This window comes from Pholis gunnellus, assembly GCF_910591455.1.
Source record: "Pholis gunnellus genome assembly, chromosome: 7".
NCBI lineage: Eukaryota > Metazoa > Chordata > Actinopteri > Perciformes > Pholidae > Pholis > Pholis gunnellus.
In genome coordinates, this window is record NC_136533.1 from 1345982 (window position 1) to 1363409 (window position 17428).

The 17428-nt window shown below is 37.8% G+C and overlaps 1 protein-coding gene across 1 annotated transcript; it reads left to right on the forward strand.

Annotated features, from left to right (window-relative positions):
* Positions 1–797: 797 nt before the first annotated feature.
* On the forward strand, positions 798–6701 carry LOC306698523 (troponin I, fast skeletal muscle-like). Its single transcript, XM_079162846.1, has 7 exons — positions 798–901; positions 2087–2122; positions 2819–2855; positions 3312–3440; positions 4528–4617; positions 5877–6050; positions 6326–6701. The coding sequence occupies exons 2-7, from the start codon at positions 2115–2117 to the stop codon at positions 6401–6403; spliced, it is 516 nt and encodes a 171-aa protein (XP_079018972.1). The 5' UTR covers positions 798–901; positions 2087–2114; the 3' UTR covers positions 6404–6701.
* Positions 6702–17428: the final 10727 nt, after the last annotated feature.

Consider the following 17428-nt stretch of genomic DNA (forward strand, 5'->3'; position numbering starts at 1 on the left):
AGTATAAATAGAGGTACAAAGAGAGGTATAAATAAAACAAGTGATCAACGAATCAAATGGTCAATGAAATCTTTTTCAGGACATCTTAAGAATTATTATTACTTTGTTTATTAAATGCCAATAATATAAATAAAAGTCAGAAAACATCATCATTTTTTAAATATTTATCTCAATGTATAAACTTCAGAAAACAGCACTAAAGCTACTTAAAGGGCCAGTGTGAAGGATCTAGTGACATCTAGTGACATCAGATTACAACCAACAAAATACCCAGGTTGTGTCTACGGTGGCCTTAAGGTGACATATTCTCTCTGTAGGTCCAGTGTTTGTCTGTTCTGGGCTACTGTAGAAACATGGCGGTGCAACAAAAACACTGATTATTTTTATTACATATCTTCTAATAGATCCATTAAATGCTACACGCCGGCCCTTTAAGGGATATTTTCAGGTTGAAAACAGAAAGTTGTTTTTCTAGTCCTGGTTCCAAGAACCCTGGGGGGTTACATAGGGCCCCCGCGTACACACACACACACCCCACCCACCCACCCACACCCACACACCCACACACACACCCCACCCACACCCACACACACACACACACACACACACACACACACACACATACTCCCTTGTGTGCATCTGCATCTTGAAGCTTGAAGTCGACTCATGGGGATGGAGGGGGGGTGTTGGAGGAGCGGGGCTGGGTCTGGTGTATTTCAGGAGCTCGTCGGCTCATTGGTCTGCTCGGGATCCATTTCCATAAAGAGGATCTGAGCGCTTTGCTGAGGCATCGCTATCCGCCATATAAACCCTATTTCCTTTTTCACTGTGTGTCTTTGGCAGTGTCTCCTTTTCATCCACAAGTGTGTCGTGGATCCCTTCTTCTTCCTCCTGTCGATAGGTGAGAATTTACATTTTTAATTTTGTCTCTTGTTTTTGAGCTTCTCTGGGAGCAGCATCTTTTTTATTTAATCCGAGCAGCCACACGTCCACCAGACTGTTTCTAAAATCCCTGGTTTGAGAGGTTGAGATGATGGCTGTTGGTTTCTCCTCCGCTGACCCTTCCTGACGTTCCTGAACTCACTTTCTACATGTTTGCTGCCGACTTTTGACCTTTTCCTGACAAGACTTAAATTTATGGGAGCCGTTCAGCTGCACCGAGAGGTGTTTTATGGTCCTGAAGCTGTTTGCAGCTCGCTGGTAGAAAGTCACTGCGATCCCACAGAGTCTTCAGACTGCGGCGCTCAGACGGCTAGAATACCGTCCTGTCAGTCGGCTGAATCATGGTTAAGCTGTTATTCTTTAAAAAGGTTTGGAGTGAGACAAATATCATGAGAAAGAATTTGACAAAACATGTTTTTGAATAAGAGCAAATTTATTTGTTTGAATACCGGATATCTTTTAAGTTTTACTTATTTTTGACATGGGACGTGAACATATTTGTAGTGTTTTATGACAACAACTGGTCATTCATTTTCAATGAATTGCTCGTTAATACAGATTATTAATCATGGTTAATAAGTTAATGTATTCCTCTGCAGGATTTAGCGGCTGGTTGTATCATTTCTTGGACTTTATTTCTTTTATTTTTTGTGTAAAAATCTGAGTTAAAAGAAACTCAGAAAAAATTTAAATTGTACAACTTTTAAAGATGTTAAAATCACTGATAAGTCACTGAGTGAAAAGCTGAATTTTTAATGTGAACTTCCATTCCGCCTGATTTGGAGCCAGTATTTTAACATTCAAAGTAAGTTAAAGGTGCCGGAGATGAACTTAAGTTAACGATATTCCACTGGAGAATTTCTTTAAATTAACTCTTCATCCTATCCGGTCGCAAACCGTCCAGACCGGACACCGGATCCCGACCGTCCCAGTTTAGTTCAGTCGACGTCGCTGCTCTTCAGCTGTGGTTTGGGATCTCGTTACGGCTCAAATATTCCCGACATCCATCGGAGCAGCAGAACCTGCTGATCTCAGAGAACCTCACACTGACATCCTGATCTGAGACGCTACGGCGGTCAGCAGAGGTCAAAAAGACCCAAATGTTTCCTCCGCTCACTGTCTTCTCATGTGTGTCTTCATGCAGGTCGTGAACCGCAGAACAAAACGCCAAGATGTCTGAGTAAGTGTGAACGTCACCTTCTCTGATCGGACCCACCAAGTTTAGATCAGCTTTAGTGCAAACACAGTTCTCAGGAAATCACTGTGGAAAGACAAAACACATTGTTGGAGAAAGTTTTGTTTTGTTTTTACGACAGAAATCTGCCTTTTTCACAATCCATTAAAGTGACACTTCAGACACAGATGTAGTGATGTCGGTCTGTTTATCTTCCATAACTCGTCTTCTTTCAGACCAGAGGAAATACAACATTTATTTTACTACTTTGTCTGTTTAACGTCTGTAGATTTCGACCATCACATAATACCTCATTTGCATATTTAAACACAACATGTCAGTAAACGTGTAACACAGTAAATCCTCCTCTTGATGTGATGAAGAGGTGAAGCTTCATGATCTCTATGAGTTCATGTTTTATTCTAAATGTCTGTAACTGAACTAAACGTCTCTTTAAAGGACGTTTTCTCTAAATGATGATAAATCTCCACTTCAGCAGCTCTCACACACCAACGTTAACGTTCACTGCTCTCTGTGTGCTGCAGGTTCACACAGTAGAATAAATAATTCTCTTTAGGGAAGTTTCATGGTGATATCTATTTATACATATTTATTATTATCAAGATGGATGTGTTCACTTGTTCTAAGAAAAGCATGATTGATGATGATGATGATGATGATGATGATCTCACTCTCAAACAGGAAAAAGATGAATTCCAGCCGCAGGCATCACCTGAAGGTAATTATCACGGCATTTTATTACAGTCCTGCTTAAAAAATGAGGTGTTCATGATAATATAAGCTCATTATATGATCTGAATTATTGTTAAAAAGTGATAAAAAATATATATTTTTGAATATTTATATGAAATCGTTAACATTTTTGTTAATTTGTGTTAAATGTAATAGTTTAAAGCTTATTGTTTGCATTCTATGACATCAACTTGCCATTAATTGTCAATGAATTGGTCATTAATACAGATATTAAGCTGATATTATTTATAGATAATGAGTTAATTTGGTGAACACGTGAATCTCTTTTCAGCAGCACATTAATCAGTATTTGGTGTTCATCCTTTAAAAAGTGTTTCAGATCCTGTTTTTATTTAAGTTTAATTCTTTTGTGGCGTTTTGAGTTCTCAGCGTGTGAAATAATAATAATAATAATAATGAAATGATGCCGTTTGTCCTGCAGAGTGTGATCCTGTCGATCGCTCAGAAATGGCTGGACCAGGAGAAAATTGACGACGCGGCGGCTAAAGCGGCCTACATGAGTGAACACTGCCCCGCCCCCGAGATGAGCGGAGACCACGACGCCCTGATGGTGAGACCAGCATCCACCAAAACCCCCTCAGAGCCTCAGAGCCTCAGAGCCACAGAGCCTCACAGCCTCACAGCCTCAGAGCCTCACAGCCTCAGAGCCACAAAGCCTCAGAGCCTCACAGCCTCAGAGCCACAGAGCCTCACAGCCTCAGAGCCACAAAGCCTCAGAGCCTCAGAGCCTCACAGCCTCAGAGCCACAAAGCCTCAGAGCCACAGAGCCACAGAGCCACAGAGCCTCACAGCCTCAGAGCCACAAAGCCTCACAGCCTCAGAGCCTCAGAGCCACAGAGCCTCAGAGCCACAAAGCCTCACAGCCTCAGAGCCACAGAGCCTCAGAGCCACAGAGCCTCAGAGCCTCACAGCCTCACAGCCTCAGAGCCACAGAGCCTCAGAGCCTGAATTCAAAGTATTACTTAAAGTATAAACCTCAAAATATACTCAGAGAACCAAAAGCAGAAGTACTTCTGCTGCAGAAGGAACACAGGTTATTTACATTAAATACATATTATCGATGCATTTATGTAAGCAGCATTCTAAAGTCAATGTCCAGCTACTTATACTCATTAATATACTCTTCTTATTTTCTTTAATTAATGGGAATGCATCAGATTTTTTACATGTATCTTTACATGTAAAAAATGGTTAAGTAACTAAGGCTGACAGATACATGTACTACAGTAAAAAAGTACAATATGTACCTCTGAGATGTAGTACAGTAAAAAGTACAATGTGTACCTCTGAGATGTAGTACAGTAAAAAGTACAATGTGTACCTCTGAGATAGTACAGTAAAAAGTACAATGTGTACCTCTGAGATAGTACAGTAAAAATTACAATGTGTACCTCTGAGATGGAGTGAAGGAGAAGTAGGAAGTAGCATAAAAGGGAAATACTCAAGTAAAGTACCTCAAATACAAGTACCTCAAAATTGTACTTTATCTTCGGGTATTAATTCACATTGGACACATGTCAGCTCACCTGTGGTTTCATGTACAGGTGTATATAAATACACCTGTACATGCTACAGGTGTGCAGGGGAATGTACATGTGTGTAACACGAGAACTGTGTGTGTGTGCTTGTTTCAACAGGAATACTGCAAGAAGCTGAACGCTATCATTGACAGGATCGACGAGGAGAGGTACGACATCCACTCCAAAGTTCAGAAGGCCGACAAAGAGGTGAACGCTCTGACATCACTAACAACAACTAAACAAAACTTTATTTCAATTTAAAACGCTGTTAAACAGGCTTTTCTTTCTTTCTTTCTTTCTTCCCTTTTCCAAGTATGACTGCCCGGCTATGGAGTCTTACGAGCGCCATAAAAGGAAATATATATTTTTAAAGAGGAATAAATAAAATGATTGATAGCTAAATAAACGAGTAGGAATACATAGAGCAAAACACTTAAACATAATAAAACATGTGGAAATAGGAATACAAATAAAGTAGTCGCAATTATAAACGTTTTATTTATTAAATTGTATTTAATATATATTTATATTTCTTCCACTTAAATTACTTGTTTTTCTCTGTATATTTTTTTGATTTATTTATTTTTTTATATTACAATATGTTTAATATTTTAGCTCTTTACTTTCACTTGTTTTGTTCCCGATTGCTTTTGCTTTTCTCTATTGATATTAATATTCCGTGAAGGGCCAACACATATACTGTAGTTTAAATTAAATAAAAAATGTATACAGAAATATATACAGAAATAAATGAACAAGAAAATAAATGAAAATACGTATGATTATTCTTTCATATGTTTTTATTTGTCCTATTCTTTTACCGATTCATTCTTGTTATGGCGCTCCTATGACTCCATACATCAAGATAACAACGTAACAGCAGCGTTGTAGAATCAGCTCCATCTATATTTGCAGTTTTTATGTCATTGATTTCATTTCCTCCAATTTACATTTACAGTTTGTTTGTCAATGAGTGAAAGTATTCGTCGTTCATATCTTTGGTGTTTTCCCCGTTATATTTTGGGATGGTTCTCCAAGTGAAAACAGTAGGATGGCAATCTTCATTATTTTTTCAATCTTATTTCCAAATAATCCCTCCAGAGCTGCACAGTCCCAGATCTGTGAATCATTTCCTCCAACATGAAGCGACTGATGCTGAACCTTTATCAAATATTGAAGCGATCAATGGAGGCCTGAGAAATCTAGTTTTTACCTTCAAATCAAATCTTTCCACAGATGACTTTTAATATCATTGTGGCTACTCGTACAGATATCTTCTCAGGTATCCTCCTCAATAATTAGATTTCATTCTAACTGTAGTTTTTGTTTAGCAGGAGTTCTGATATTACCATAATAACATGTGGTTTGGTCTCTTTTAATGTCTTGATTTAGGTATCGTGACTGATCATTTGTGATGTGAGTGTTAACAACGACCCTTTCTATCGTTGTTTTCCTTCTTCTCTCAGATTGAAGACCTGAACATCAAAGTGGTGGACCTGAGAGGAGTGAAGAAACCCGCTCTGAGGAAAGTGCGCATGTCCGCCGACACCATGCTGAAGGCTCTGCTGGGCTCCAAGCACACGGTGAACATGGACCTGAGGGCCAACCTGAAGCAGGTCAAGAAGGAGGTCAAGGAGGAGGTGAGTCCACCACACTCAGTGATATACTGAAGCAACACACTCACAAGAATAGAAACATGTAAAAAGGAATAAAAATAACTAACAATAATAGCATTATAAACATTTCATCTACTAAATTATATTTCTTTTTTATTTACGTCCGTATCCATTCAATTATATATGTTTTGAAAACATGCAATTTATTTCTTTTTTTGCATTTAAATGACTTGTTTTTCTCTGAATATTTGTTTTGATTGAAATAACTTGAAATAATGTTAAAAAATGCTCCTTTGCAGCCGGTAGAAGCCGCTGGCGACTGGCGTAAGAACATCGAGGACAAGGCCGACAGGAAGAAGATGTTCGAGACTTCCTAAAGGAACGCGTTGCTGCTGTTCGTCTTTGTTTTTATGAACTCCACGTGTCTTATTTGTGTTGGTTTGAACCAGACGGTGCTGAACTGCAGCAGCTTAGCAAGTCTGAGAGGAGTCGCTCTGCGTTTGAGGATTTCGTTTTTAATTTGTTTGTTTGTCTGGATGGAAGTTTTTTTTGGGGGGGAGGAGGTTCACACACCAACACACAACAGCAGGTCTTAAACTCCACACATTCAGGACAACATTCACAGCAACATGAACCATGTTGAAGAGAAACAATAAAGTCAAATGTGGAAGAAAAGATATTTTGGTGTCTTTATTTGCATTGTTCAGCAGCAGAAATGTTTTATCTGGCACCAAAGATAAAGTCTCTGTAGTTTGTGAGTGTAAAATAATATTGTATTAATTCACCTTCTTTTATTATACAAACACAAAGGTCTAAATCCGGATTCAAAGCCTTCAACAGGAATTACTGGATTTTTAAATTGTATTTATTTATTTTTGTGATTTGTCTCCAAAATATTTTATATAATTTGAAAATATTTTCCACTTTAGAGAAGAAAAAGCAGAATTTGAATAAAATGTTATTTTTATATATTTTTTATTTTTATTCTATGATTTATTTAGTCAAAATATCTGTGAAAAATAAATGGATATTTTTTTTTAAGTTGTAGTAGAAAGTTGTACGACATCATTTGACTTCCATACGGTTTGAAATGAAAACGGTAGTTCAGTTATAAAATCATTATTTTTAATAGTGTCTGTATGAAAACTACCAACAAACACTGAACATGTCTTTTATTCCTCATTAGTGATGATGATGATGATGATGATGATGATGATGATGATGATGAAATAAGATGAGCTATGACTTAATTTATCCTGATGGAAATTGTTGTGCATCAGTAAATATATGTAATATATGTACAGTAAATTTAGGAGTAGGGTGAAAATATTAAATATAAAAAAATATATATATTTGAATGCTGTTGGAATACTTTGAGAAAATCAAACTCAAATTCAAATAATATATAAATATATTGAAATAAATGTTACTTCAGACATTTTGTCACAACTAATTGTTATGTATGAGATTGTGTATACAAGTATACAGTAAATATGTATGTATCTACATATATATAAATACATTATGTAAATGTAAAATTATAATTTTAAACATGGATAGTAAAAAGTCCAAAAAAGGACTATATATATATATTATTATTTATTATATTATTATTTCCCCTGTATCTTATCATACTTTAAATATTAAAACTGCTTTAAAATATTATTATATTTATATATTTATGGATGCCGTGATAAGTTCAGCTGAACTCCAGACGTTTTATACTAAATTTAAACCTCAGTCTGAAGACTGACAGAGAGAGAACGCATCTTCTTGGTGAAGTCACATGATCCAAATTTAACTCTGAGGCGCCCCCCCCCCCCCCCCCCCTTACAGAACGACAGGATAAAGTTAGAAACTAAGGAAACCTTAGAGGCCGGAGAGCTCAGAGCTCCATACAAGGAGTGTGACAGCATGTAAGTGTGTGCGTATGTGTGTGTGTGTGTGTGGTAAATTTATGAAACCAGCAGTGAGTTACACACAACAGATGTCAACAAAACTGTACAACATACAATGCAGCAAAAGAATAATTTACAACAATTTATTTGTGATAAACTGAAGGATGAAGTGTTTGTTTATGTGTTGATGTTGAATGTTTGTGATAAACTGAAGGATGAAGTGTTCCTTTATGTGTTGATGTTGAATGTTTGTGATAAACTGAAGGATGAAGTGTTCCTTTATGTGTTGATGTTGAATGTTTGTGATAAACTGAAGGATGAAGTGTTCCTTTACGTGTTGATGATGAATGTTTGTGATAAACTGAAGGATGAAGTGTTACTTTATGTGTTGATGTTGAATGTTTGTGATAAACTGAAGGATGAAGTGTTACTTTATGTGTTGATGTTGAATGTTTGTGATAAACTGAAGGATGAAGTGTTCCTTTACGTGTTGATGTTGAATGTTTGTGATAAACTGAAGGATGAAGTGTTCCTTTATGTGTTGATGATGAATGTTTGTGATAAACTGAAGGATGAAGTGTTCCTTTATGTGTTGATGTTGAATGTTTGTGATAAACTGAAGGATGAAGTGTTCCTTTATGTGTTGATGTTGAATGTTTGTGATAAACTGAAGGATGAAGTGTTCCTTTATGTGTTGATGTTGAATGTTTGTGATAAACTGAAGGATGAAGTGTTCCTTTATGTGTTGATGTTGAATGTTTGTGATAAACTGAAGGATGAAGTGTTCCTTTATGTGTTGATGTTGAATGTTTGTGATAAACTGAAGGATGAAGTGTTCCTTTATGTGTTGATGTTGAATGTTTGTGATAAACTGGAGGATGAAGTGTTCCTTTATGTGTTGATGATGAATGTTTGTGATAAACTGGAGGATGAAGTGTTCCTTTATGTGTTGATGTTGAATGTTTGTGATAAACTGAACCTTTTGTGTCCTGGAGCTTTTCAGGACAAAATACAAATGTGTTCTGAACACATGAGGAACGTCATTAAAAGTGTAAAGCCTCGCTGGTTTCTCCTGCAGGAAGACGAGCTGAAACAGACCTCAGATCAGCTGTTTGAGGTCGTCCTGCAGGTTCACGACCACTAGGTGGCGTGTTTGTTCCGTTTTCAGCTCTGAACAGAAGCTCAAGTTGATTTTAGAGGATTGTGTACAAGTCAAGTGCAATATATTGTAGTTATTGTTGTGCTTTTTAAAATATTTGTAATGATTGTATAAGAGAATAAAGAGGAACAGTGATGTTTCTTCATTTCAATATCTTCTGTCTGGATCTGGTGATGTGGGGCTTTCTCTTGTGCAGAAACAGCTGAAGTTGATGTGCAGCACTTCTTAGTCACATAACAGGACAGGCTGGTCTCATCCAGCCGTTTGTAGATATAGCTACGATAAATAACGTAATCATGAGCGAGGAAGTATAAAGACCGCGAGAAGTCCACACAGCGTGGGAGAGGAGTTGGATGTGTCTAACAACCAGCGATCCTTTAACCAGGAGGCCGATGTTCAGGCACTTCTGTAGTCATTTTAACCCAAAACCGTAATCTTTTCCTAAACATAACTCAGTAGTTTTGTTGTCGAAACCTAACTGAGTTGTTTCCTGTGAAGTCGGAAGTTTATTTTGAAAAGACTGGATGTCCAAAAGTCTTTGGAGGAAAACGCACACAAAATGTGAGTATTTCTTGTAAGATATTATATGAATTGTTATATATTTTGAAGAGAAACAGCTGATAAAACATTTTGTAGCTGCCCCTTTTTTGAGGGGAAATGATTTGATGGAAAGTTTGAGGCGATTCGTTTTTGGTGCATATTTAAGAATCTTTTTAAATATTTGTATTGGATTGTGCCGTCTTGTTGTTCTCTGGTTTAACTTCAGCCTCACGGTCCAAAGCTCCTCCGTGCCCTCTCTCTTTCTTCCACCACTTCATATTTTACTCTTTGTTCGTTCATATTTTCCATCACCTCACTCTGCTGACTCAGATATTTATCGCTCTGTCCTGCCGTCTCTCTGCAGACCTCGTGAACATAACCCAAGCACGTCCTCATAACCGACCCAGGCTGTAAAGTCATTCAGGGTTATTATGTCCAGCCCGCTGGAGGTCGTCGTTAAAGTTCAAGGGGTGCCATAACATTTAGTGCCTGCTCAAAATCTCATTAACTTCCCCCCTATTTGTCCCATATGGTTTCACTTTCAGCTCACAGGCTGGTGGAGCCTCTCTGCACGCTTGTTGTCAAATCTGGATAGGTGATTTATTTGTTTTCTGAATTCTGCATTCCACCAAAAGCCCACGCTCCTCTGCAGAGAGCGCTGGTTTCGTTACCAGGAACCTGGCGGGCTCTTGAACACGACCCAACCTGCAGGGGTTGCACATCGGAGACCAGGTTTCAAACAGCGCTGTCACCTTCCAGAGAGCTGCAGCTGTAGATACAAGACGTCCCCGAAACTGAATCCTATAAGACGACTGATAGTAGAGGCTGCAGAACCCGTCTTCTTCCCTCTCTGTTCAGTTCTTCTAACCCCGACGTTTAGTGTGTGGTCATCTGTGTGCAAACATCTTTGGTTTCTCCAACATCAAACATGAAGTGAGTGAACAATGAAAAAATAGATTGAATGCTGCGTCTTACTTAGAAAACCCACAAACAAACTCAGTGACTTAATGCTCATCGTGTTGGACCTGAACCGTCCTAAAATAAGACTTTCTCAAGTTTCCTGCTCTTACAAAGAGAGCTGAGAGAGTTCACACAATCTTATTAGTGTTTTTATAGTTATTTGATTACAAATGTTCTGCTTCAGGATTCAGGATCCAGACCTGCAGTCATCTTTGTGTTGCTACACGTCGATCCTGTTACCTGATAAATAATCCTCAACCACTGATGACTCAACAAAACACCAGCTGAGTCTCTCTGGTCCACAAAGAGCAGCGTGGATCAAGTGACCAGAATAAGGTTTATAATTAACAGAACAGCACGTTAACTCAGGGTGGCTGGAAAGCATTTGAATCTTTATTCATATTAAAGAAGTAAACTAATATTTACAGGACTTTTGGTTTCACAGGAGACACAAACATCGGTCTCCTCGGTGAAAGTCCATGTTTGACCTCCATCCACTCAGACTTCCCAACTGTTGATCTAAATTCATCCAAAAGCATCTGCTCAGCAAAGCGATGTTTGTCTGACTAATCTCTGAGCCTCACAAGCTTCTGCAGCAAACGTTTGATATCGGTTTACGTCCGTCAGTCTTTTCAAAATAAACTATCGTCTTTACAGGAAACAACTCAACAAAACTACTTATTTATTCTTTAGTAAAATAATAACTAAAGAAGTATCGTAACTGAAGTTACGTGACAAATAACTCAACATTGACTTCTTGTTGAACGAACATTGGTCTCCTGGAGGAAAGATCCATCCATCTCCCTACCGTTTGAGATTCAGTAGATAACATAGGAAATGATTTCATAGCATATATATATATATATATATATATATATATATATTTTTCTTCGGTATAGTAGGAACTGGATCTGTATGTGACCAGCCTGGAGGGGCCCACATTGATTCATTAGCAAAGAGAAACAAAATGAAAGGATCTGCAGTCACCCTGTAGGACGGGAGGAGGTTTGGATTCTGCGTGATTCTCCGCCGCGCTGCTGTGACGTCCGGTTAGTTTACGTCTGTGGAGTCGGTCTCGATGGATTTTCTCAGGGACTTTGAAATTCCGACTGGAACAACCGTTCCGTTGCAGTTGTCAGTGTCTTTTTGTTCTGAGAGTTCAAAGGATCGCAGCATCAGCGGCGGTCCGACGGAAAACGCTTCCCGGAGAGGAGAATGATGAAGAAGGTTGTGTGGTCTGCACGAGGCTTCAGAGAAACACTGAAAGCTGAATAATGTTTTAGTGAAGATGCTTTTACTACATTTAGTTTGATCTGTCTTTGTGTTTGGTTTAAAACGTCTTTTTTTGTATTCAAACATTGCACTGGAACGAGTCGTTTCAGTTTGAACTCTGCATTTTGTGGTTGCATCCTATTAAAGGTGTCTGGGATGTTTTATCTGCTTCCTGCGTTACCTCACTCTGCAGGAATGCGTCGTTGCTGCTCTCTCTGCTGCTTTTAATGAGCCCACATTCCTCCACCTGAACGTGGGCTCATCGGCTCATCGGCGCTGCGTCGCTCCCTCGGTGCAGACGTCCTGACCGGAGCTCATGAACACCTGGTGGAGCGTGAAGGAACAGCGAACACAGCTCGAGTTTTACGGTTCTCCAGCTACGTGTTTACTTCAGTGCTCTGAAACTTGAGCATCAACGTCAGAAAAATCCCTCAAGATTCCACGACGACAACTAAAGTCTCAACACTCTTCGTTCCAAATCAGTTGACTTTACTAGAGTCTTGCGTGGAAACCCGTCGCCTCATTTAGGTTTTTACACACGGAGAAACTAAACGGGTCAAATTGTGTTAGAAAAAGTCCACATTAGTCAACTTTACTCAAAATCATTAGTTCACTGAAATGATTTCTTTTCTTGAGTCTAAGTTGAATGTCACACACCTGAAGCTGTTTGTTGGAACAAGTAAAAACACTGATCGTGGTCCCAGAGTGTACTACACGCGTGTACTTTGTTTTAGCAGTAATACTCGTGTTTAGAGGATTTCCAGCGTTGGATATTCAGAAGTAGATTAAGAGTGACGAACGTTATCAGACATGAAACAGTGAATTATTTCTCTCTCTGATGAGTTGAATCGTGAGTCAGCTGCGTGATTCTCTGTCAACAGCTGAGTTCAATGAACCTTCAATCAGAGCTCTGGTGATTCTGAACCAGATCCACATGAAGAAGGTTTGAAGTGGACTCTGCTGATTCAGCTTCACGTCTGTTTTCTTCTTCTGCAGATATTTTAAGGTTAGTAAATCACTCTATGTCCAGTTCATTAAACACATTGATAATTACATTAACAAACATTTGTAAATCGTGTAAAATCATTTTGTTTGATTCTCTCCAGCGATGGAAAGTAACTAAGTACTTTATTTCTTATTAATGTTATTTACTAAATCTGTTCAAGTGCTGCACGTTTACAATGTACATATATAAATATATTTTATTGTTCATATACTTCAAAATGTATTACTTTTTACTGACAGCTTCAGATTGTTCATATAATAATAATAATAATAATAATAATATTCTGATGATGATGTGGCTCAAAGGGTTTTACATTTTAAAATAAATCAAAACAGAAAACCTTAAATAAAACAAATTTAAAATAAAAATAAAAAGTGCTTCTTGAAAATGTCAAAAATGTCTTTATTAAAACCAAATAAAATAATAAATAATGATGAAATATTATAGACTAAACTACCAGCACTATATAAAGTCATTAAAATGAGCTTCAATAATTATAATATACATTAGATTCTTCTGAGTACTTTCACTTTGATGCTTTTGTACTTTTACTTGAGTAATATTTTGAATGCAGTACTTTTACTTGTAACAGAGTATTCCTACACTGTAGTATTACTTCTTTAAGTGTAGTGATGTGAGTACTTCTTCCACCTCTGATTCTCTCCAGTATTTCATGAGTTACAGACTTAAACAAAAAAACTGCTCATGCAGACGTGAGAAACCAGCGTTGTGTCCTGAGAAGGTTTCATCACGAGTCCGGTGTCAGCGGATCTTTGTTGCCATGGCAGCCGGTCTTTATTTACCGCCTCGGGCAGAAAACAACAAAGTGATCATGTTGTTGAAGAAAAGCCCTGACGGACGAAAATCAGCATGAAATAAGTGAATTACTGTCGTTGTGTTTTCAGTACACACATCGCTCTTTTACCTCGTCAGCTCCTTTATCCTCGTTTTTAATCATCCGAAGTGAAACTGAATCCTTCAGATACTCAGCTGACACTCTGTTGTTCCTCCAACATTAAAGAGATGAACACATTAATGCATCAATAACAGGCGGCAACCTTTGGTTCTTCACGTGTTAAAGCTGCATTCTCTCTAGTGTCCACCAGGGGGCGACTCCTCTGGTTGTATAGAAATCTATGAGAAAATGACTCTACTTCTCTCTTGATTTATTACCTCAGTAAACATTGTAAACATGAGTTTATGGTCTCAATCTCTAGTTTCAAGTCTTCTTCAATACAGCATGATGTTCATTTAGTAGATGATGGTCCATTTAGAGTCACACAGACCATAAAGCAGGGGATGCTTTAGGGGCGGGGCTACACAGTGATTGACAGGTCGACACCATGACTTTGTCTGAGAGATGTCTGTGTTTTCATCTTACAACTTTAACTCTTTCACGTTGTGTTTTCACTTCATGAAAGTTGGCAGTAACATTTTGGTCGCCTATGACTTGTATGTCTTATTCAGCGTTCAGTTGTTTTGCAACCCTGGTGTCACTTCTGGCTGCAAAAAAACAAAATGGCGACGGCCAAATGACGAATTTGAGGCTTCATAAAATCAGTCCACAAACCTATGGATGACATCAAGACGACTACGTCCACTTCTTATATAAAGTCTGATTATCAATCGTAATCCAATAGTATGAAAATATATTATTCTGCATAATGAATACTTTTGTACTTTACCTAATATTGAGTGTAGGACTTTTACTTCTAACAGAGTATTTTTTACAGTGTAGTATTGCTATTTTACGGAACATGTGAGTACTTCTACCACGTCTGTCTCCTAAACAGTTACCGGCTTGGATAGCCTCTTGACCTCTGACCTCTACAGACACTTCACCGTCTTTACAGACGTCTTTATGAACTTCTTCCATCTTCTCTTCACACGGGACGGTCGGCTCAAACATGACGAGGTTCCTCGTAGTTTGACGGGATTTTACAGATCGAATAAGAACCGCTCCTGAAATAAGAAAATAAAATGATTTCCAGATATATATATATATATATATATATATATATATATATATTTACATATATTTTTTAAAGATATATTTATTAATTTTTTACATTTTAATTACATATTTTTGTATATTTTTAAATATATCTGTAAATTTATAGAAAATATAATTTTAAGTAGAAAATAGAGTAATTTATATGTAAAAATATTAAATGCATGTTTTTTTATATATATACATACATAAATGAATAATTTGAACATTCATCTTCTTATTGTTTTACAGAGTTAATCTTTTTTTAATGCCACTCTTTTGACTCCATAGACCGTATTGTTGAATTGTCTGTAAATGCTGAAATAATAATTTACACAAACCGTCGGATGAAGACGCCAAAACAGAGAAATACACTAAGTTCTGATACACAAACTAATTCTTCAATCTTGGCGTTATTGTAAAATAATTTTAGCCTCTTTGGGCTTCAAAGAGTTATTAAAATAAAACCATGTGAGAAGTTTAGAGTTTTCTATATTAATCTATGAAGTAATCAGTAGCTTCGGCTGTAAATCTCCCTCTGAACTGTAGTAGAATAGAAGTATCAATGAGAATATTCAAGTATAGTACTTCAGTAAATGTACTTAGTTACTTTCCACCAACAACACGAGGTACACACGTTTGTTTGAAGCACACTGAGAGTTTTCTGGTGATTTAATGAACTTGTCATCTGATCACAAGAATAGAAAGAGAAATATTTCTGTTCTCAGATGTCGTCGTGTTATAAAGTCTTTCTGCACAAACGAGCTGTGACTTTAACTCCTTGAATACAGCTGAGACCTGAAAGACTCTGAACTGTCCCACAGCAGCGGCCTGATGGAGGCCTGATGGAGGCCTGATGGAGGCCTGATGGAGGCCGGGTGTTTTGCATCCTGACCTCCGCTGATAAGCAGAAAACCAAACCAGCTGTTTGTTTTGAGCTGAAAGCGAAGCGACAGACGGAGAGCGTCGTCTCCGCTGATGGACGGAGACGTTTGTTCTCCAGCAGAGAAGCTGGAGGAGATAAAAACAGACGTCTGTGACGTTACAAAGGGAGTCGAGTTCAGGGCTGCAAATCATTATTTACAGGATTAACAATAAGAAGAACAATTGATAATTAAATCTATAGAATTTCGACACTAACATGCAATCAGAGAGCAACAGGCTTCTTCATTCAGACTGAGGAGGAAATAAACCGCGTCGTGTTGGGGAAACACCTGGTCAGTGAACGCCTCACGAGAGTTTATTAATGCCTCCTCTTCCTCCAGTGAGCTCTGCTGTCAACATGAATGTATGAATCCATGAATAAAAGAATTACAGCTCATTAGCATTAAATCTACATGTTCATTTGTATTATTATTATTTATCGGTAATTGACTTAAAATAGATTTCTAATAATAAACTAGTTTTTAATAACAGTAGTTTATAGTGATGAAGTATTCAGATCCTTTACTTCTGTAAAAGTACTCAGTTACAGTGAAAGCACTAATAAAACACAGTAAAACTACTATTACAGTAAAAATACTCTAACACCACACATTAAAAATACTCTGTTACATTAAACGCATGAATACCACACAGTAAAACTACATTGTTACAGTAAGTAAAATACTAATACCACACTGTATACTACTCTGTCACAGTAAAAGACCGTATACTACACTGTAAAAAATATGTACTCTCAACTCAACTTACAGTTGTAACTTCAGCGTGGCGGCTTCACCGTTTTCACCTGAAGGCAGCAGAGCCGTGTCTTCATCACATCATCATATCTGGGTTTCTTTCTTAGACAAACGTTGGTTGTAAATATATGACGATGAGTTTGTGTTTAGTGAGCGTAGCTGGAGGAAGTTCAGCTGTTTGTTTCCTGAGTGTCGAGGTTGTGTTCAGGTCAGCTCGTGTTTGCTGGAAACCGCAGTTCTGTTTTTATGAGCACGAGCAAGAAGGGCATCCGAGCCATGAATTCCTTCCCAGAATGCCCTTTTGTGTGTTGACGTGCCAGCGAGCGAGGCTTACCAACACTCCAGGGGTGAGTGGCTCTGAGTGGGTTACTGTGGTAACCGTGTTGTGTCTGAGTGCTGAGGGCTTCAGGGAGCGAAGAGACAAAGACGTGACGGGCCGGAGGTCACGCGTCCAGATTAAAGAGCATCTTTATTACTTCAGAGGCGACATTGTTTTACATTATTAAAATAAATATTGTTCTGCTTTTTATGGCTGCACAGTCCCATCAAATATAAATATTCAAGAAATGTATACTATCCCATAATACATATTATGTTTGATCTGTCACTACAATTTAAAATAAAGTTCTATAAATCTGAGCAACATTTGGCTGAACAGCCCAAATGAGGAAACATTCCTGAACAGTAATATTTGTCGAGTAAAACTATGACGAAAGCAATTTATCCTCTTACGGTTCTAATATCTCACGAAAAAGTTATTCCTCTTTTTTTTGTGCGTTTCCCTAAAGTCCAGCGACACGTCAATATCCACTCGTTAGCTGAATAGTGAAATACTTAGGTTTATGAAAAGATCGTAAAATACTTAGTTAGGTTTATGAAAAGATCGTAAAATACTTAG